The following is a 21088-nucleotide window of genomic DNA, read 5'->3' on the forward strand; positions in this document are numbered from 1 at the left end:
CACTTGCTTAAGGGATACCACTGCATGAGACATTAGAAAATCTGATATTAATTAACAATAAAACACAGCTTCACACATTTAACTTCTGCTAACAAACTAAGTACCTAATGAAACAGTCCTCCTTAAAACAGCTTTCTTCATTGTTTATTGGAGTAAACAGAGAATGGTGGTGATCTGAAGACTCTTAGTGGGACATAAATACACCAGCTAGGCATCAATTTAGGCAGTCTGGATTCTACTTCTAAATGAAGGATAAACACAGCAAAGCCCAAATATTAGTGTTTGCTTGGCTGAACTTAGTACTGGCTTCAATAGGGCAGTATTTGATTCTAAAAGAACTCTTCCTTTCTCTGAGCAAGCTAAGTGATGCTGTCAAGAGCTTGGTATGATTTACACAGAAGCTGTAGATGAAATTTGTTAAATGCGGATATCCAAATTTTGAAATGGTGACCTCGTTGTTGATGTTGCTCACGTGATCTGAAATTTCTTCCAAGGAAATGTCCACCCTCTTGTTGAAAGGTACAGCCTGGTTGTTTCATGGTACATTCTTTTGTGTTTAGGTGTCAAACCCTTCAAGTGCTCTCTCTGTGAGTATGCCACGCGCAGCAAGAGTAACTTGAAAGCCCACATGAATCGTCACAGCACCGAGAAAACACACCTCTGTGATATGTGTGGGAAAAAGTTCAAATCAAAAGGCACTTTGAAGAGCCATAAACTGCTTCATACTGCTGATGGTAGGTGGATGTTTATTAGATTTATTTTAAGACATTATATACTAGCTGTACTACAGGGCCTTATTAACAAATGTTTTTCAGTTGAACACCAAGTGTGATTCACAAGTTTTGTTTATTTCCAGGAGACACCATTTGGGAAACAATTCAAAACTTTGCAAAATTAATTTCTGTGAAGGACAGACAGATGTCTCTGAAATACTTGGTTTTTTTTCTTAAATTTCTGTTGGCTTTATATCCCTTCATGTTCTTACAGAGAATTTTTATTTCAATAGAAATTTGAAAATACAAATAGTTCTGTGGTTCAGTCTCTTACTACTTCTTCTATGAGAACATTGTTAGGATTCTGTTGTCAAATCCAGCAGCCCAGTAGACTCAGGGCCTGTGTCCCCATGTGTAATCAGCCAGTGACAAGCCTGGGCATGTATTCTCTACAGTCTCACATGCAGCACATCATTTAGCCTGTAATTTTAATATTTCTGTGATGATAACTGAAAAAAGTATATAGATGCACATCCAGAAAAATATCATATTTTGTGTCTAAATTTAGAACACAACAATACCTAATTCTTATGTGATTGTCAAATTGAAGTAAATGATTTAGCAGATAAGTTTTACAGACCTTGATTATGATTTGATCTTTGTTACTCACCTGACTGTGTGAAAACTCGTTCTACTCTTTATTGACCATTTAATTGAAATTATTTTTTTAAAAACTACATATTCATTAGCATTGTCCTTTCCCAGAAAGTGCACAGTGCTCTGTTACATCTTTAGAATGTATGTGAGGTTTCTGTGTCAGGGATACTTATTTATCCTTACATATGTATGTATAAGTGAAACAGACAATCCCTTTTACATCAACAAATACATGTTACAGGAAGCACATAGTTATTGTTTTATTAGCAAAGTTACTGCAGAATTACCATAAGTTAATAAATGACTCATTATTTAAAAAGTACTTTTCGATATTTTGAAATAACTTGGTCAGTAACAAGCAGGTGTGGCACATAACATCTAAACTTCGTATGCAAGAGTCAAGATTTTGCTTATCAAATGCAGTCTTCAGCTGATTCCTGGCTCTGAGAAGGAGGCAGGTTGTTGTATTTGAATGAAAAGGAAATTTCAAGCACGATCAGACTATAAAAAAAAATAAAAAGGTCTCTTTCTGTAAAATAAAATCACTGCATGGTATTAAATTTCAAAACCTTTCTGTTTTGTTTTCACCATCCAGCATGTTCAAATAGTGAAATTCAACAATGAAAGCTGAATTTGTTTTCACCTGTTCTATTTCTTGAACAAAATGTGTGTGTGTGTAAGTAATTGGTGCAATTCAGCTGAGGCAGCTTTGAAATTTGGCACTGTCAAGAGTAGCACTGTGGTCAAGCAGGAGCTCACCGTGTCTGGATTTGGTTTTGTAGGTGTGAAGTTGGTTTTAAATGTTTAATTGCATGCAAGGAATGATGTGCTAGGTCAGGCTGAAACCCTGAACCAGGAATGTGGTGTTTGTGGTTTGTCAGGAGACTTTCAGCCTCTTGAATGCTGACAGTTTCCCTTTGCCCAGTGTCCCTTTCCGTAGTGACAGCACTGCAGAAGTTCTTACCAGCACACGTCTTGTGTTCTTCAGTTACTTCAGAAATAAATGAATTTGAAAGATGTTTCGCTGTTTATGAGTCTTGTCTTCCTGACTTATGAATCCAGGCAATTTTTGTTCAAATACCAGCCCTGCAAGGTCAGTTTAACCAGCGGAATATAAAGCAGTTTTCTGTCTGATTTATTCTTCTCCCGAAGACAGACTTCTCAAGAGTGACATGATAGAAACAATTCTGTAGTCCAGGGTTGCTACTGTTGCGGTTAGAAATAAAACAGAATAAATAAATGAATAAACCAGTTTTTCATTATTTTATTTAGATACCAGAAAACGTCTTAAGGATTTTTTAGCTGTGTTTTATAGAAACTTTCACACTTAGTATAAAATGCTTGTAATTTTTTCAGCAAGATCCAGAATCTAAAGAAACCCAATCTTTTTATGATAATAGAGAATATTCTCTATTTTACTTCTTCATTGTTCGTTTTGGCTCTTTTGCTTTTGGAGTAGTTTTTAGCATATTCTTATTCCACATCAGACAAATGCAGTTTGCCAGACAGGGTGTTTAGTTCAGGAATGAAGTCCTTCTGTAATTAATATACCTTGTAATTTGGCCAGAGGTAACAGGACTAATAGAATCTTAAAGGCAAAATATGGAAAAAGGGAGTATGAGACCCAGAAAATAAAAGGAAGAAAATTCTGTTAATTTAAACTATAACGGAAAAAAAAGATTTGTGAGAGTGCTTTGAAGGGAAAATGCATTTGAATCATAACAATTCAGTGCTTGGGACAGAAGTAGCTAAAACCGTGTAAACATGATCAAACATCTGTGTTTTAAGGATTTCCAAATGTGCTTTACAAACAGCAAAGTAGCTGTGCCTGCAGTTGTAAATAATGGATTTTTTTCTTCTATTTAGACTGCACTATAACAATTCTCTTTCTTCTTTCCCAAGTGACTATTCCAGGAGAATCTAGATTTTTTAATGCTTATAATTTAAAGATGATACTCGAGCCTTTTTTCTTCTGTACTCTGATCTTAGCTCTATTTAACCAAAATTTTGCAGAGTAAGTGCCAGACTTCTTGTATTGTTCATTGTTCATTCTTAGCATTTTGGAATTCATCTTTATGAGATAATAGAACCAGTAGATTTCTGAATTTAAATAGGAAAAAATATTCCATTTTCTATTCCCATTTCAGGAAAGCAGTTTAAATGTACAGTGTGTGACTATACAGCTGCCCAAAAACCACAGCTCCTACGTCATATGGAACAACATGTCTCTTTCAAGGTAAGGAAAAAAAAAGCATGATTATTTAAATCATGCTTAAAGTGCTTAAGAAATACATGAAACTTTCGACAACAGTTTAAAACTGGCACATTTTCTTGTTTGGTGACAATAATGGTGCATGAACATTTTAATATTTTGGAAATTTTGACTTTATATTCAGATTTTTGAGATAGGGTTATTTTGTTCATGGACAATTTGTAATTAGAATCTGTACTTGCCAAAAATATCTTTATGTTGCAATATAAACCAAACATTATTGGGTTTTTTTAATTGTCAGTCCTTGAGAGAATGAATCTAATACATACCTTAAAATGTTCTAGTGAGGTAGGAAAGTAAATCCCATACATCACTGTTCATTTCTCACTTTATTTTTCTCTGAAAGTTTGCCAGTCTTTTGTACTATAGATGAGTTTATATACTTGAAAATTGAAGAGAATTAAAACACCCTTTTTATCTGAAATATGTCTTGGAAAGAGTTTTCAATATTGTTAATGTCTCTAGGAAGTATTTAAATTAGAGATATGGTTTATTTTAATTAACTGTAGTGTGGTTTTATTTCTAGATTTCGTGTTGGTTCTCACTGTGATAAGTCTTGATGTAATGAATTGTGAAATGTTATATTCAGTAACTAGAAATCATACTAGTTTATTTTCCAGAAAAAGCCAGTGTTTTATATTTATGAAAATATGCACTTTAATGTAATGCTTCATCTTGGCAATAAGCATATTTCTTACTGAAAACATCATACTGTTTTCATGTGCAACATCTTGCATTATTGGACGGATCATTTTGCTTCTAGAAAGAGTACACTGCAGCCATTCTTAGTAAGCAGCATAAAGCAGAAAGGAAAGCAGTCTTTTCAATGATGATTTAAATTTGGGGAGGACGAGGTATTTAAGAAAATGAAACAAGTCATCTAAAGAGATGATACATTTTGAACAAATAATTTTTCTTTCTTAAGTATGTGGCTTTGCTCTGGACTTATCTTTCGAAAAGGATTTTTTGTAAATGAAAATACATAATTTTCCTTTTTGATGGCTAAAGTGATGAATGTACTCATAGTGCAGTTCTTGAAATACAGCTGATTCTGACCTCAGGATCAGCCTGGGCATAAGTGTAGCAATTCAAGGCATTGTCAAGAGAACTGCAAAACACTGAAGTAGATCAATCATTAGTATTTATTTAAAGGAGTTCAAAACCTTTTTGTTAGTAATGTGTTCCTTCATTCTAGGACAGATGTTTGCATGCTTATCAGACTCAGAGAAATGTCACTACTTACATGACCTTTAATCTATCATATTTCTCAGCTCCATGGATTTGCAATCCTGCTGTCCAATAGCAAGTAATATACACGACTTGCAAGAATGTCGAGAGTGGTACAAGAACACAGCAGTGTGTCTGGATTATTTTCTTGAAAAAACAGCAGTTTCAGCAATAGAAAAGCAGAGTACCCCTCTCTGTGAAATTGCATAGCTGAATGTCACAGTACCCTCTGAAGTGTAGGGCTAAGGGAGCCTGAACATCACTTTTCTTCTTTATTTTTGCTGTTTGGAACCTGAAGGAAGGTCATGAGCAGCAGGCTTTGGAGAGTGTTCTGGTCAATGGACCCTGACTGCAGATATTTCCCTGCTTTAAATTCATCTTCTATAAACATTTATGTACCAACCATTTTCTGCTGACTAACTTTAGGTGGGCCTGTTTGCTGAGCATGAAACATTTTCCATCCCACTCTGAGGTACTTGACTTTTCCCTAAGGACTTTGGTCCTTTTCCAGGACCCTGATGGTTATGGCAAGCTTCCTATAACTGTGATATATCTCAGTCAGGAAGTTATTCTCAAAGGTTAACTTCAGTCACAAGTGCTTTTTTTTTTTCCCTGTCCTTTTTGCTTTAGAAATGTCTCTCCCTGTCAGTTGAAGGGAGACATATGTTCTTAGAAATTAATTAATTTAATTCCCGAAATTAACCCACCAAATGGTCAGAGGAATGTAAGTGCCAGTGAAAGGGAAGCAGTTGGGAGCATGCTGGAGAGAGAAGGAAAGGAAAGAGATGAGCCCTGCCAGGTACCTGTTAAATTAGGTTGGCTGTCATTTGTACCTTCAGTTATTTGAGCTGTCTTGCTCCCCCTTTTCAGACCAAAGCTTATAGCAACTGAGTAATTTCCTTGTAGTAGAAAATCTCCATGTGGTCAGACCTGTGATGTTCAATTATGAAAACACAGTTTACTGAATTACAAAAAATAATGTTGAAAATACTTGGTGTCTCGCACGTAATAAAAGGTACCAAATTTTAGGTAATGTTTAGTTTCAACTTCCATTTATATTGAATTTTGGAAGGTGTCCTTGCAAGGTGCCTAAACCAGAAATGAATATGATTTCTTGGGATCAAAACATTGCAGCTTAGACCTGTATCCTGAAGAAGTGAGGAGATAGTCTAACATCTTCATTTTTACTCACAGCCCTTCCGATGTGCACACTGCCACTATTCCTGCAATATATCTGGTTCCCTGAAGAGACATTACAACAGGAAGCATCCTAATGAAGAGTATGTAAATGTGGGGTCTGGGGAGCCTGCAGCCGAAACCCTTATCCAACAAGGTACATCTTCACCATATAAAATTGTTACTTTTTTTTTTTTTTAGCAAACTTGGTGTAAAGATAAGCTTTTGTGCAAAATATGCATTCCTCAGTTTATTGAGTGTTATATGATAAACCATTGCTACTTCTTAGCAATTCTGAAATGGCCACCCTTTACCCTTCATTCAGTGTCCTTTGTTCTTGGTTTTTAAGAGAGGGTGAAACAAAGTTTTGTTTGACCTTGCCTGTGCTATTCATTGTTTCATACATTTATCATTTACACTTGTTTGTCTCTTTCTGTAAGTAAAGTATCACTGTCTGTTTGAATGAATGATAAATTTCTGTGACAGTTCTGGAAGGTTGAACTCAAGGTAAGGATGAGCAAGTGTAAGGAAAGAGACTGAAGAGTAAAATGGCAGCAAATTATTCCTCCACTGGTTAAACCTGGGGACAAAGAGAGTTCAGGTAAAACTGGTTGTGAATTGTGTTTTTCCCTATTTTTTGATAGAAACTACCAGCAGTTTCATAATATCTTTTGGAATCTTCAAAGTTTCTGGTTTTGTTGGAGTGAAACAGAGACCAAAATAATGCCATTGTGTTAGATGATGAATTAAATATAATTTTTCTAATATGACATTATTAATAGATGGTATTTCCAAATCATCTAAGATAGAACATTAATTTATTGAAGGCATTAATCCATGTTAAAATACTGAAGTCATGGCACAGAGAAAGATACTCAAAGTCTGAGATTCTTCCTTTAAACTTGCCCTATAAGGGAAAAATATATAACTACATTGAGGAATTTGAGCCTGTGTTATATTATATGGCATTTCTTTGTTTCCTTTTTGTCAAAAACCAACCAACCAAACAAAAAATAATTTAAAAAGTAAATCTCTGTCTATAAATTTCAGGGTAAGAATGCACAGTATAATTTTAGGATTATTTTCACAGACAGTGAAAGCTGACAGGGAACCTGCAGTTGTTTTAAAGAAGTAATATTGACTTGGTCAGCACTCAGAGCCTCTATTCTGTAGTCACCCTAGTGCAGGAAGAACTGTGCACTATGGGGAGCTTTATTTAACTTTCCAAATATCTGAGCGCTGCAAGGAATTATTTGTTCATAGCCACTCTTAAGAATAGGAACTCGAGGATGAATTCTGTTAATATAAATTAGGGATCATACTTGCAATATTTTGAACAAATAAAATTAATCATATGCTAATTAAGCTTTCCTTCCCCTTTGGGAGCCAGATAAATGCACTTCTGGAAGTAATTCTTTACCACTGAAACAAAAGAACTGAAATGTTGTTGAAAATGCAGTAGTCTTACAATGAAGAAATTAGAGTGAGATGAGAGAAGAGCCTTTAATTTTTTCTGTAGTGGGCATCCTTTTTTCACCACGTTGGAACATTGGACAATGATTAAGAGGATGAAATTTAACAAGTCCAAATGCCAGATTCTTCACCTAGGACAGAATTCTGTGTGACACAAGTCTAAATGGGGAGAGGAGTGGCTGGAGATCAGCCCTGCAGACACAGAATCACAGAATGGGTCAGGTTGAAAGGAACCACAGTGGGTCATCTGGTCCAACCTTCCTGCTCAAGCAGGGTCATCCTAGAGCACATGGCACAAGATTGCATCCAGAAGGATGTGAAGGTCCCTGACTGCATCCAGAGGGAAACAAAGCTGATGAAATGGCTGGAAGACATGTCCTGTGAGGAGCAGCTGAGGGCTCTGAGCTTGTCTAGTTTGGAGAAAAGGTAGGTGGCTGAGGGGTGACCTCATTGCTCTCTGTGACTTCCTAAGGAGGCAAAGGGAAGAGAGAGGTGATGAGCTCTTCTCCTTGGTATCCAGTGACAGGATGCATGGCAATGGTTCAAAACCATGTCTTGGAGTCTTAGACTGGACATTAGGAAGAATTTCTTTACTGAGAGGGTGGTCAAACAGCTGAACAAGCTTCCTAGATAGTTGTTGATGCCTCAAGCCTGTCAATGTTTAAGAGTCATCTGGACAATGCCCTTAACAACACGCTTTAGCTTTTGGTCAGCCCTGAATCCATCAGGCTGGATGGTTGTTGTAGGTCCCTTGAACCAAAATAGCCTATTCTGTTCTTTCTGTCTCTGACTTTGCATCCCTCTTTCTCTTCCCTTCCTTACACATCATTTATACTTCCTGTGCTGCCAGTAGTGCTGTGCCTGTTTTCCACGTGTTCACCTCATTTGAGGAGCTTTAGAGCAGTAACAGGGCATCAAATCCATGTAGGAGCTATAAAGTCAGTGTCTCAGGACTCTGCTATGAAGAAAGCCATGTTAATAGGTGCAATTTTCCCACATTCAGCTTCCTTTTCCAACTCAATTTCCTTCTCTGTGATGGATCACACAGATCTTGCACATGGGCTCAAAAGAAGACCAGAGATTTCTTAGCATGCTATAGAAACATCAGTTTTTCTCAGTCTTTTGGTATCTCACTGGGAGAAAAGTGTTCCTTGTGAGAAACATTTGCCTTTGGAGGTTATAAACATGAATCCTATTGAAGTTAATAAAAGTTTTCCTGATTTGGAAATCAGATGATGTTCTCTATTTGGTTTACACAGCACAAACAGATCACTGTGGACACATTAGGCAGTATGACAAGTATGTCATACTTGTCATATATGACACTTGTATGTCATGCAAGTTATTAGATATTAGGTAGAAATCCTTTACTGTGAGGGTGGTGAGGTCCTGGAACAAGTTGCCCAGAGAAGCTGTAGATGCCCCATTCCTGGAAGTGTTCAAGGCCAGGTTGGATGGGGTTCTGAGCAACCTGGTGTACTGGAAGGTGTCCCTGCCCATGGCAGAGGGGTTGGAACAAGATGGTATTTGAGGTCCCTTCCAATCCAAACCATTCTGTGATACTATGTGTTTCTGAGCTGTTTGGGCCAGGAGTTGCACCTTGCTGTCTGACAAGCTTCTATTTAGTTCCAGTTTACTGTATTCATAGATGCAAAGAGCAATTTTGGAAAATTATTCATGTATTCATATAAGAGAAGAAGACCTTTCAGACCTGATATTAAACAAATCCTTTGAAATGAAAGGACTGTAGATGAAAAGGAAAAGGTGAGAGAACCAGCAAGCAAGAGGATTTGGAAAGAAATTGAGAGGGGAAAGTAACAAAGATTAATATCTAATAAAAGCTGTCTATATCTATTCATATTGTATTCTGCTTGTTCTAAGTTACCCACTGAGCCCAGAGTGAATTCCCTCACACTTGCTTGTCTCCTCTACTCTCAGCTCGGTTTTGATTGCATTGCAGGCACTGCAAATAATCTTAATTGGAAATATTTATATGAATGTAGACTGCTGGACTGTACTCAAGATTCCTAGAATGAGTTTATAAATAAATGAATGATTCATAGAAGGGACCATGTTCATTTCAGCAACTGCATTGCCAAGGATAGACAGCAGTATTTAATTTCTGAGCTTGTATTAGAAATTGAGATCACCTAGGATCAGAGAAATGCTTGGGATTTTGCAGTATGTGTGTATGTTTCTTAGTTTAAATAGAAGTCTGTGATCTGACATTTATTTTTGTATTTTAAAGTAATAAAGGAAAATAAATAGCATGAGAATTTGATGTATTCTGCAGAGGGTACAAGAATATTAGATATGCATTACCCACTAGTTTTTCTGCAAGGCCCTGCTCATTTCATAGCTTGTTTTTTATTTTTTTTTGCTTTGTGTTGGGCAGAGCACATAACTTTTTTCCCAAATTGTTTCTTTTCTCCTCATGGATACTCCCTACCATCCGTTGTTCTGTTTTTGTATCTGAGAGACAGATTTTCACTTTGTGCAGTGACTTGTGCAGTACATACATGACAATCCAGTTGTGACCTCTATGTTCTGTTATACAAATACTATCACATGCTTTCTTTGGACAGAAAATAATAGTTGTCTTATGGAGATTTAAGGCTAAAAATAAAATGGAGAGCAGATGTCAGTGGAAGCAAGTTGTGGAGCTATACAATATCTGTGTGTAGTATTTTGCTGCAAACATCAGTTTTGGTTTTGAAAGTAGTTAAGGTGTATAATTCATTGACTTTGTATGTCACCTATTATTTTAAAGAATGATATAAAACTAATTTTTCTGAGCTTTCATATCAACTCACTGATATGGAGTTATGTGTTACCAATTTAATTCTATGCTTCTGTTATTTGTTCTTTAATTAAAGCCATAATGACAAAAGTTACAGATTTAATTTACCTGATGTGTTGCTAAAATAGTTTTGATATCAAAGTAATGTGGAAGAGTGTTCACTGTTTCACTCCAATGGCTTTTTCCTAATGCTACAGATTGGTGTGAAATTAATATGTAATTTCATTTACTGTAACTAAATATATCTTTGTTCTAATCTGAGCTATTTGAGTGAAACTATTTCAGTTTTGTTTAAGATGGAGTACTGAGCATCTACTGTAACAGTAAAATTTGGTAAAGGCCTATAATAGAGAGCAAAGAGGGGTTTTTTTAGAGGAATAATAAGGGTTGGTGAAATACCCTAGTGACTGTGTGTAGTTATATTCTGTTTTATCAAAATAAAAAGTTTATTTCTTTTCACCTGGTAGCATACCATATGGTAGGTTTTCATTAATGTAAAATGGGATTTTTTTTCTAATCACCTTATTTATAAAAGGCTGTGCAACCAGGTCTTGGCTTATAACCAGCTTCTGAGAGTCTCTTTGAAGTATTTGAACATGATGGGTAACAATTATCATTTACCACAGTAATGTGGAGTCAGCCATCTGGTATCATAGTTCCTAGAGTGGCATGAGGCACCTCCCCAGCCATTAGATTTGTTAGAGTGAGTTCTGGTCACCTAATGCAACACTTTATCACATGCAGATTATTTTTATTCTGCTTTAGTCAATAGAGGGAAAAAAAGAGAAATACTTATTTGCATAATTACAAGCAGCCGAGATGTGACACTTGGCCAAATGACTTTCATAAGAAAAAAAAGTAAAAGCTGCTTAATCTAATGTAGAAAATTTGATTCTTATGATTTCATCATGCTCAGTTTTTTACCTGTAATGCTGCATGCTGACACAGTGAACATTGTGCTAAATTCATACTACGCATCATTTTGTACACAGAGAACTTAGATTTACAGTTTTGTATGTTAACATAAAAATCTCAAAAGCAAAGATAGTTTGTTGAAGATGACATTACGTTGTTAACTCTTCCTAGTTTACTTTGATAATGTATCAAAAAATATTAGTTTGTTTGAAACCTAAGAAATGGGATCAAATTAAACAGTTTGTTACTGCCTTGAAAAAGAATTTGTATGAAAAATAACTCAAGGAATTTATTTGTGTTTCCCTATAGGTGGCATTAAGTGTCCTGTTTGCAGCTTTGTGTACGGTACAAAATGGGAGTTCAACAGGCACCTTAAAAACAAGCATGGAATGAAGCTGGTGGAAAATGATGGGGAGACCAAGTGGGAGGTAAAGCAAAGTTGCCATGGCTTTGACCCTGAGATCTTTTAAAATTCTGGAGAGAAAAGGAAGGATAATAATAAGAACTGTACAGAAATGTAGATTTGACTTCATGTAAGCTTAGAAGGTTGTGTGATCTCATCTTCATTTGATGCATACGTTGCTCTGACTGTTAAACTTTAATATATGGTAGGATTAACAACCTTGTAAATGCTTATTTTTTGCATTTTAGCACTCTAGTCCTCTATTTGCAGCAGAAAGGCTGAAAGTTTTAGCAAAAAAGATGTGAAATTGGAAAACTTACTGCATTTTTTATATGCCAAATTTTAATTGGTGTTAACTGCAAGATGAGTAAAGCTGAGAACTTGTATTGAATTAATGAAAAAAAGTTATCTCTTGGTCCAGAGAAGATTAGAATCTAGAAAACTAAATCTTTAAATTGAACAGCTGAAAAAATTGTAATGTTATACAGAGTAAGTCTTCTATCATTTGTTCTGTGGTTTCAGCTTCAGTCCAAAGTATATGGAAAATGTGGATCCTTTCCAACTCAGACTATTCTGTGATTCTGTGAAAATCACAGTATCTCTAAGATCAGACTTTAAAAAAGTCAACTTAGATCTAAGAAACTGAGTTTGATAAAAACCAATAACCTGAATTTTCTCCATTTGGGGTGAGGTAGGGCAGCTACCTTGAGAGGACAATACCCCTTTCAAGCTTTCCTCTGCTGTCATACTTAGGGCAATTTGTTTTAAAATGGAAACTCTCACCCTTACAGAGCAGAGCTGACTGCAGATGCAGAATCTCTGGAAAAAACCACAGATTTAGACACTTTTACTTAAAAAATTACAGTTGGCAAGTTGAGTCTCTTCCACTGCCTAAGTAGGCTGGTTTTGATGTTCAGTGAGAGGAAGAAGCCAGAAGTCAACTGCAGTTGGCTGACCTGCACTGTTAAGACCTCTTCTGCTAAATTTTGGCCTGGCCCCCATTATTAATCTAATGCCTGATTTGTGAGAGCTGACCTGCGGGTCTTGTCTAATAGTTATTGAGTATCCACACACAGAAGGTTAAGTCCTTGAAAAATACGGGATTAGGTTCTATTTGGACAGTTATTCAAAGAAGACAGGACAAGCATTTTAAAATGTAGTCCTTCAAAGTCTTGTATCCACATTTCAAATGATTCTCTGTACACCTTCCCAGTAGATGCCCAAAGTTAAAAAACTGAGAGGACATCCCGTGTGCAGACATGTCTGTGCTGCTGAACTGGCTATAAAGAAGGAGTCCCATCAGAGCAGGAGTACATATTAAGAGCTCGTCTTGAAAAACATAGTTCATGGAAAGGATAACTTTTCTGAAACAAAATACTACTTTCAAATTGGAGTCATGTTTTACCAGATCTGCATTAATTTTGCTCAAAAGGTCTCTGCTAAACCCTAATACAATAGAAGTCTATTGTTAGTTCTAAAATAACTGCAACAAAAATAAATCAGGATAATTTAGCATATTTAAAACAACTTTTGAACTAGAATCTAGAAGAAAATTGTGGGATGATATCCTGACTCCCATGTAATATTCTTCTTGAATTCCGTTTCACACAGTATTTCTATAACTCTTGTTACAATACTTGTTGTCCAAATCACATTCCATATTGTTCTTTAAATTGCTAAAATGAGATTATTCATGCCTTGGCTGGGTTTTGTTTCCAAGTTAACTGCTGAAGTTTCTGAAGAAGCATCCACTCAGTATGTCCATATCACGGAGGCTGGAGAAGATGTTCAAGGCACTCAAGCTGCTGTAGCTGCATTACAGAACCTTAGATATACTTCTGAGAATGGTAAGCTACCTTTATTCTAGGTTGGAACACAAAATACATCTTTTTTTCATAAATACCTAATTCTTTTGAGTACGCTGGGCAATATAAGATCTCCTGTGATCTCCTATTAAAAATGATGAAATTAGTCATCCAGAACTTGCTTCTTGGGGGCTATATTTTCTTTGAGGATAAATGAGAAATTACCATTCTTTATGAATTTCTGTATCCTTAAGTCATTAATGCTTATCACAGCCTGTTTTGCACTTTATTATTAGCTGTGTGGAATTTCCTGCCTCTATTATTAAATATACTGTGAAATTAGCTATCTTGGCAGAGTAGATGGTGTGTATCTAATGGCAATTCCCTGGCTATTATTTCTCTCCCTGCTTGAGGCAGCCAGTCTGCAGGAGTGACGCGGTGGAATAGCTCATTTACCACGTTCCCAAGGCAGTACTAACAAACTCAGTTTTGATGGCACACAAAACTAAGTGAGCTATTCTGTATCAGACTGAGGAAGAGAAGAGTGGTATTAGATAATGGTTGCTAAGGGAGAAATAACAAAAAATGGAGGAAAAGAAAAAATGTCCAGATTTCTGAGAGTGTTAAAACATCAGAGGCTAAAGTAGGTTTGTTTTATGTGTTTTGGTTTTATATATATAAAAATAAGTAGTTATCAGAAGAGAGCATTTTACAGTTGTTTACCATCGTGGTCTTTATAGCTCATAATACAAATAAATAAATAAACATGATTATGGAATATGCTGCACACGGCAGTTTTGATTTTAAGCACAAGGCTGTAGTTTTCAGAGTAGAATGATGTGCTTTTTAGTGCAACCAGCTTCAGATACTCTTTCAGCATATACCCTCTCAATATGAAAAACAGTAGCATTTTGTCTAAAGGCAGTTTTATAGGAAAAAAACAAGCAAACATTTTTCAGTACTCAGATAAAGTTGGTTTGTATGTAAATAACAATATATAACCACTTTCTGGTTTTAATTAAATTATCTGACCTAGGTTCCCATCGCAATATCAACCTCAGTGTGAAAGGGTTTGGGATTAAGAGATGAGATTTATTCTATTTGCTGTCTCTTTCCTATTTCTAACAGTGATTAAAGCAGCTTTACATAAGTCTGACAGTTTCTTTTGCTTTCTGACTGTGGTTATAGGTATATAGTCAGGTTCTGTTTGAGGTGGATGTCTGGCAAATACACATTTGGGTTTATAAAGTCTTGCAGCTTCACTAATTTGCAGTTACTGTTGTGAGTTGTGCTTGTTGTTTCTTATTCAATATGTTCTTTTAGATCTCTTTCAAATAGGCATAAAAGTGATCAGTGTGGCTTCACCTGCTGATTCATGTATTCCGTGGGCACATTTGTTTTGTGAATATTTCCCTGCCATAGTTCTCTTATTAGAGTGTCTTGTTACTGAGCTGTTTGAAATGTACAAACAGTGAGCCGGGGCTAAGGCAGGAGGGGAAAGAGAGCCTGTACCACTTAGGTTCACATACCCTTAGAGCTGTTTTACTGTAATGATCTTGTGGCTGCTCTCGTTCTGATAAGGTGAAAGACTTGATCCAACAGCTGTAAACATCCTGCAGCAAATCATTGAGTTGGGTTCAGAGTCCCATGATGCCACCGCAGTTGCTTCTGTAGTTACGATGGCGCCTGGCACGGTGACAGTAGTAAAGCAGGTAAGAGCTCTTTTCTTCTCTAAAGCACATATATTTAATTTTCATATATTTGTTGTGAAGTAGGTGTTACTTTGCAAGGGCCAGATTTTAAATTACTGTGCAAGACATGTATAGAATTTTTTCTGAACTGTTTTTTTACTGTGTGTTGTGTGTATGTCTGTTTTTATGTCTACACATATACATATTTGTACATATATGCATATATATATTTATATAGAAAAATGCATATATTTTTGTGTATATGTAAAATACTATTGAATAAATACACATATGTGTACATGTGTATGTATGTGAAAATACAGCTTTTTTTGAGCATTGTGCACAGGCACTTAATGCCATTGTCATCTAAAAGAATCAGGAGGTCCTTGGTGCAGCAAGTAGAAGGAAATAATTTTCAATTTGAGGTGTCTGTTGGGTTCAAACATCAAAACTTTTGCTCAGTATTTCCTCCTCACAGGTCTGCTAACTTTGTTGCTGGCATTTTTCATTCTCCTCACTCCAGACTCCACTTATTCCTTCTGTTTCATCATAAGTCTTTGCTTATCCCTTTTCCCATTGTGTTCATCAGTCCACTGGGGTCTCTGCACTCAATGTGGTTGATAGGTGAGGGAAGGAAAGTACATGAGAAATTTTAACTTCACAAAGAGTTTAAGTAACTCCTTTTATTGAAATGAACCAAAACTGATTATTCTGAATGGTAGAACTAATTTTTGAGTTCAGCAGTTTTTTGTAGCGTTGTGGACATTGAGTTCATGGGAGCTTCACTGAAGTGGGAAGTTCATAGTCTGTGGAGTATTTGATAATTTCTAAACTTGCTGCCCAAATGTCATGGAGAAAGAATTTCAAGACAGAGCGTTTTGAGATGTTCCTTTGAAATCCTTAACAGGTATTTTGATTAGAAACCCTGTAAGAGTTTGGGGTGGGGTTTTTTGTAAAATAACAGATCCAAATTTGGAAACTAAATTCAGTCATTAAAGAGAAGAGGCAGTTTAGTCCAATTATGTGCAAGTTTCAAAGCAACTTTTACAGTCAAGTCATTGCCAGTGTGCATACCGTGCTCTACATATGATCTATTTAGGGGCTGAATGCAGTATTAGCCATTGGTGTTTGTCTGTAAATGTTACTGAAACAAATTCTTCCCTTAAAAATGCATCTTTTGAGGCCTTCCTACTAAAAGTGCAGGAGAAAGGGGCTACTAAAGTAACAGCTACCGAGAAGTAATGTTTTGATATTTGAATGTTATCAAAAATACATAATTTAAAAAATCTGATAATTCTTCCTCCTCCAGTTGTTAAATCTGATCAATGTCTGATTCATCTTAAAATCTATCATCTTCCTTGTTAGACCATCTGAATTTACTGGTAGCTTTTTCTAAGTAAATATTTATATTCCAAATTAATTTTCTTCCTTGCTTCTTAATCCATATTTATAGCCTTTTGAGTTTACAAGCTGCTAAGCCTTGATCGCTTTTTTTTCCCTTGCCTTGTGTACATCAGTGACTCTCACTGGTCTGATGTCAAACTCTTACAAGCTCCACTCCTATATCAAATGAAATACTGAATTCTTGGAGCACAGATCTCTTTGCTGCTTCATTTTTTTATCTCCTCTCCCTCCCCACCACCACTTTAGAGTCTTTTTAATATAAAGCAGGTTTTTTTCTCCTACGTCTAAGTGGCACAGAAGCAAAATCAGTGAAGAATTCAGATACCTCTCAACCTGAGTGATCTTGTGCTACCTCTGTTTATGATGACTTTTGCTAAGGATTTACACTGATGCTCAAGGCACTGTTCCTCTGTGAACATGTTTCTTGCATGTTCTGAAATGCCTGCTCATTTCTTTCTCTGGTAGCCCCAGTACTTTTCACTCTATATGTGCAGGAGTTTGCAGATCTGTGATTTCCCAGGGGAAGATCAGGTGACTTACTGTTCACTGACCTTTAGTGGGCTTTATGGAAGCGCAGCAAGGACCAGGGGAGCTCTTTAGATGATGATCTATCTTTTTTAAATTTTTCTTCTTTCATTTTTCTATTTTGTTATTTTTTCTCTTTTAATTTTTTATATAATTCAGTGTTTTATCAAAGTCTGTCTGTTCTGTTATAGAGCTGTACTTACATTCCAGCCTGTCTTCCCACCAGAAGATTGCTCATTTGTAATCTGAGGGAAAGAAGTCTTTAAATGTTATTAACATGACTTACTCCTTCCCTGTTCAGAACAAGAGTTTTCTTCAGTACAGAGTTGCTTTCTGTGGGATATCCCTCATTTGTGAGGTTTTAATTGTAGTAGGTTCCTAATTGTTAACCTTGAAGTGACCTTAAGATGTGCAGATTTCACTTTCCTTCTGAAAAATGCATTCTAAACTTTCTTCTATGACCTTCAGCTTCTCTTGTGGATTGTGAGACAAAGAATTCATTCAGGGTGTCAGCAATATATCAACATCATCTATCATTGAATTTCCATTCTTGTTCTCTAATGGCCTCACCGAGTCCTTGCTTAGCAGCTCAAGTCCATTTTCTTTTCCTTAACATTTATTGTAGTTCTGATTTTTATCCTGTTATGTTTGTTTTTTTCTTTTTTTCTCTAAGGACATACATTATCCATTTTTCTTTTTAGTTCTTACCTTCATATCTCATTTTTAGCTAGCCCTTCCATGTTGCCTTGATATTTCTCTATTAGCACCAAGAAATTTCTTCGAAATCGTAAATTACTAGAATGTTTTAAAAGTATTTTTTGTTGTAAATGTAACACTAAAGTGTTCCTATTTTTTGTCTTCCATTTCCTCCCTGGAAATTTCTTTCTCCCACAGTTGTCCTTTCATTACTTTTCACTCATAAAAGTCCCATTTACGCTTGATCCTTAAAATTATGCTGCATCTGTCAGTAATGCTGCCATCCTCATGCTTTAGCACTTCCTTAACCTGTGTGCTCACATACCTTCAGTGTGCTGTACTCATAGAGCTTCAGGGTAATGCAAGACTTTTGCCTCCAGAAACAAATTGTCTTTATCTCTAAGTCCTTTTCAGCATCTTGGAAGATATTTGATGTATTAGTTAGGTCTAACCGGTGTAAGTTTAAAATTGTTTTCCACTAGGTCACAAAACAGAAAGAAGGGATTATTCTATGAAATTGTTGTTCTGGGTTGCTTGTTTTCTTACCTCAGGGATCTTAAATCATGAGTACACATGAGGGACGTGACAGCAAGATCACATTTTCTCTTCAAAGCTCCCAGCTCCTGAATTGCATGTTGAGAAGAAAAAGATTTCAGTTTTGACTTTGGAAACTTCTTTCTTTTTGTTCATAGGAATGATTTTATAAAAGAAAATGCTTTGATAACATAAAAATAGCCAATCCCAGCCTGGCTCAGGATTCAGATTATGATTTTAAACCCCAAAAAAGCAAAGCTAGCCTTGTTGAGTTTGAATTGTGATTGGGAAATAAGAATCATCCTGACAATGTCATATGTATGGGAGCTTTCAAAGTTTGTGTCTAGAGCCTGAAATGATTTTAGGTTATTCTTGCCTGCAAGTCAGTATTCTAATCAATTATCAAAGTTAAACTTTTTCTGATATCTAATTTGGAAGAAATCTTGTTGCGTGACAGCTATGAAAACATACAACCGCTAAGGAATGTAGTATATAACAATGCCCAAAAAAAGAAGTTAATAATGTAATAAAGTTTTACCAGTATGATCAGGGACTGGCAAAAATCCACTCTGAAGCTTTGATCACAGCATGGCAGGAGTGTGAATTTGAGTCCTTTTCAGTTACTAGTGATCCAGTCCAGATCTTTCTCTGGAATAAAGAGCTAATGAAGATAATTCTTTATAGCATGACATTTGAGTTGTTCTGCACTGCTTAAAGACCAAAAAGTAATGAGGTGAGGAAAAGGAAGAGGAAAGAGTGCTAAATTTGAAGAATAACTAGGAAAGAGGCTAATAAATGCTTAGAAAAGGGAGGAAGTACTGTTCACAGTGATTGGTAAACATAGGCAGGAGATGGGGAGAAAGCAGTTTTGTGGGAACAGAGCACGTAGCAAGGTGGAAGCACTGGAAGTGTAAACCAAGACACTTCCCTTTCTGCTCATTTGACTCTCTGTGGCCTATTACAGATGTACTTTTGCCCTTGTGCCTGAGGGTGGAGATTGATTCATTTGGGTTTTTGTTTATTTTGCTAGCAGAGGCTGTTCAATCCATTATTTATATAGGTGGACTATTTTCCTAGCTGACTTGCTGAATATAAAGGCAGGATTGGAGGATGAGCAGTCATGCCAGTATCACAGACACCCTTGATTTACAATCTCTCTGTTCACAGACTTTTCACACAGTGTATCTGTCTGTTTACTGGAACAGAGACAGAGAGTGTTTAACTACAAACTGCCTTGATGTATAGTTCTGTCTTTTAGCTTGTGTACATCAAATAAGGATGTTAATTGTTCCTTAAGAAGTTTGTTCCAAGTTAAACATTTGTTTGATTTAAATACTGAGTTTCTTGTGAAGAAACATTTCCCTCAGAAATGAGCACCCCTGATATCTTATATTTTGCAGAGGAAACTCTTTCAGTGTATAGTGTCTGTTAAATTATTCTTCAGTTAGACAAGATTCAAAATGCATTTTCTTGGTTTCAGAATACATAAACATCCTTAGAATTTTAGTTCCAGAATCCCTCACTGCATTGACCAGAACACCACAAGAGTTGCCCCTTCTTGGCCTGTGTCCATCAGCTCTAGTTTTTTGTTTGTAGCTGTTGCTCTTCCATTTGCGGTGTTTGTTAGTGGGAATGTGTAATGGTAGTAAGATACTTTCTGATTTAATTAATTTATTTTTTATCAGTGCAATGTATTTCTTGTACCAGATCTCATTGACACAAAGTGTAGAATGCATGTACAGGTCTTTGTCCAAATATGAGGGTTTATTTTTGCATCAAATTACTGAACCAGAGCAGTAGAATTTTAGATTCCAAACCAAAGGTTTATATTGGTATACTCTGTAGTAACCGGTTAAATTTGGTTGCATGTTATCGGTTTGCCAGGTTTTTTTTCATTTAGGTAGTGATGGACAAATCTGCTGGTAATTTACTATGTTTAGTCCTGTGATGCTGTATTGGGTCTGTGTGCCCTAGAGCCATCACTTCAAGCTCATTCTGAAGATGGCTAAGAAGATTGTATTAATCACTATCCATTGTTATTAATCATTAAGGTGATTATATCAGCCTTTCTGCGCAGTTGTTCATCAGCAGTCCACTTTATTGTTCACCCCTGTGGGGTACCTTTCCTGTTGTTCAAGGCAGAAAGCTGATCTCCTCCTCAGGTAGGTCCTTGGGCCTTGCCTGCAGGTAATTATCTAAATGGTGCCGATTTGTTCTGCATGATGACTCTTATATGGTCTCTTATTTCAACCACTTTGCTAAAATGGTTGTCCAAGCTATCATTATTTTATGGTACAGTTAACTCTGATAGTCTTTTTTTCTGATGCTCACAGATTATGTTTTGTCCCTTTTGTATTCTTTCAGAAAAATTCAAAGATTACTGTCTCTCCTTCTCTTGACATCACACTCTCTTATTCTGTTCACTTGATGTTCCTTTTTTTTGCCACACTAAACAAAACCTTTTTTTTTTCCTTTCCAAGGCTTTTTACTCCATTTCTCATTAGCTGTGAAGATTTTGACTCCTACCTTTGCACAGTCCATGAAGATTTAATTGCTCATTACTTTTTTTCAGACAAGTTTCTTAATGCCTTCTTCCATATTGTGATTAGTTATGTGGATTTTTAATGAGGAGCAATTTGTACCTCATTGTCTTCTCTCAATTACTTGTCAAAAGTATGATGACAGTAATTATCTGTGGATAGGCTATTGGTGTATTAATACTAATGCTCATCAAACAGAACTACTACTGTCTCATTTATGTTGTACTCCCCCACGTCCCTTTTTCTGTGTCTGCTTG

General features: G+C 36.1%; 1 protein-coding gene across 5 annotated transcripts in view; it reads left to right on the forward strand.

Moving 5' to 3' along the window:
* The window catches only part of ZFAT (zinc finger and AT-hook domain containing), a 125520-nt gene that overhangs the window by 97807 nt on the left and 6625 nt on the right, over nt 1-21088 (forward strand). For 4 of the 5 annotated variants that reach the window (XM_017818277.1, XM_017818280.1, XM_017818276.1 and 1 more), the window contains 6 exons: nt 561-734; nt 3518-3606; nt 6064-6202; nt 11543-11661; nt 13357-13483; nt 15023-15153. In XM_017818277.1, the coding sequence (XP_017673766.1) occupies nt 561-734; nt 3518-3606; nt 6064-6202; nt 11543-11661; nt 13357-13483; nt 15023-15153 (779 nt within the window). Of the gene's footprint in view, nt 1-560; nt 735-3517; nt 3607-6063; nt 6203-7791; nt 7941-11542; nt 11662-13356; nt 13484-15022; nt 15154-21088 lie in introns of those variants that run through there. The other variant, XM_017818281.1, reaches the window with a different exon arrangement.

This window comes from Lepidothrix coronata, unplaced genomic scaffold (assembly GCF_001604755.1).
Source record: "Lepidothrix coronata isolate B3197 unplaced genomic scaffold, Lepidothrix_coronata-1.0 Scaffold67, whole genome shotgun sequence".
Classification (NCBI taxonomy): Eukaryota; Metazoa; Chordata; class Aves; order Passeriformes; family Pipridae; genus Lepidothrix; species Lepidothrix coronata.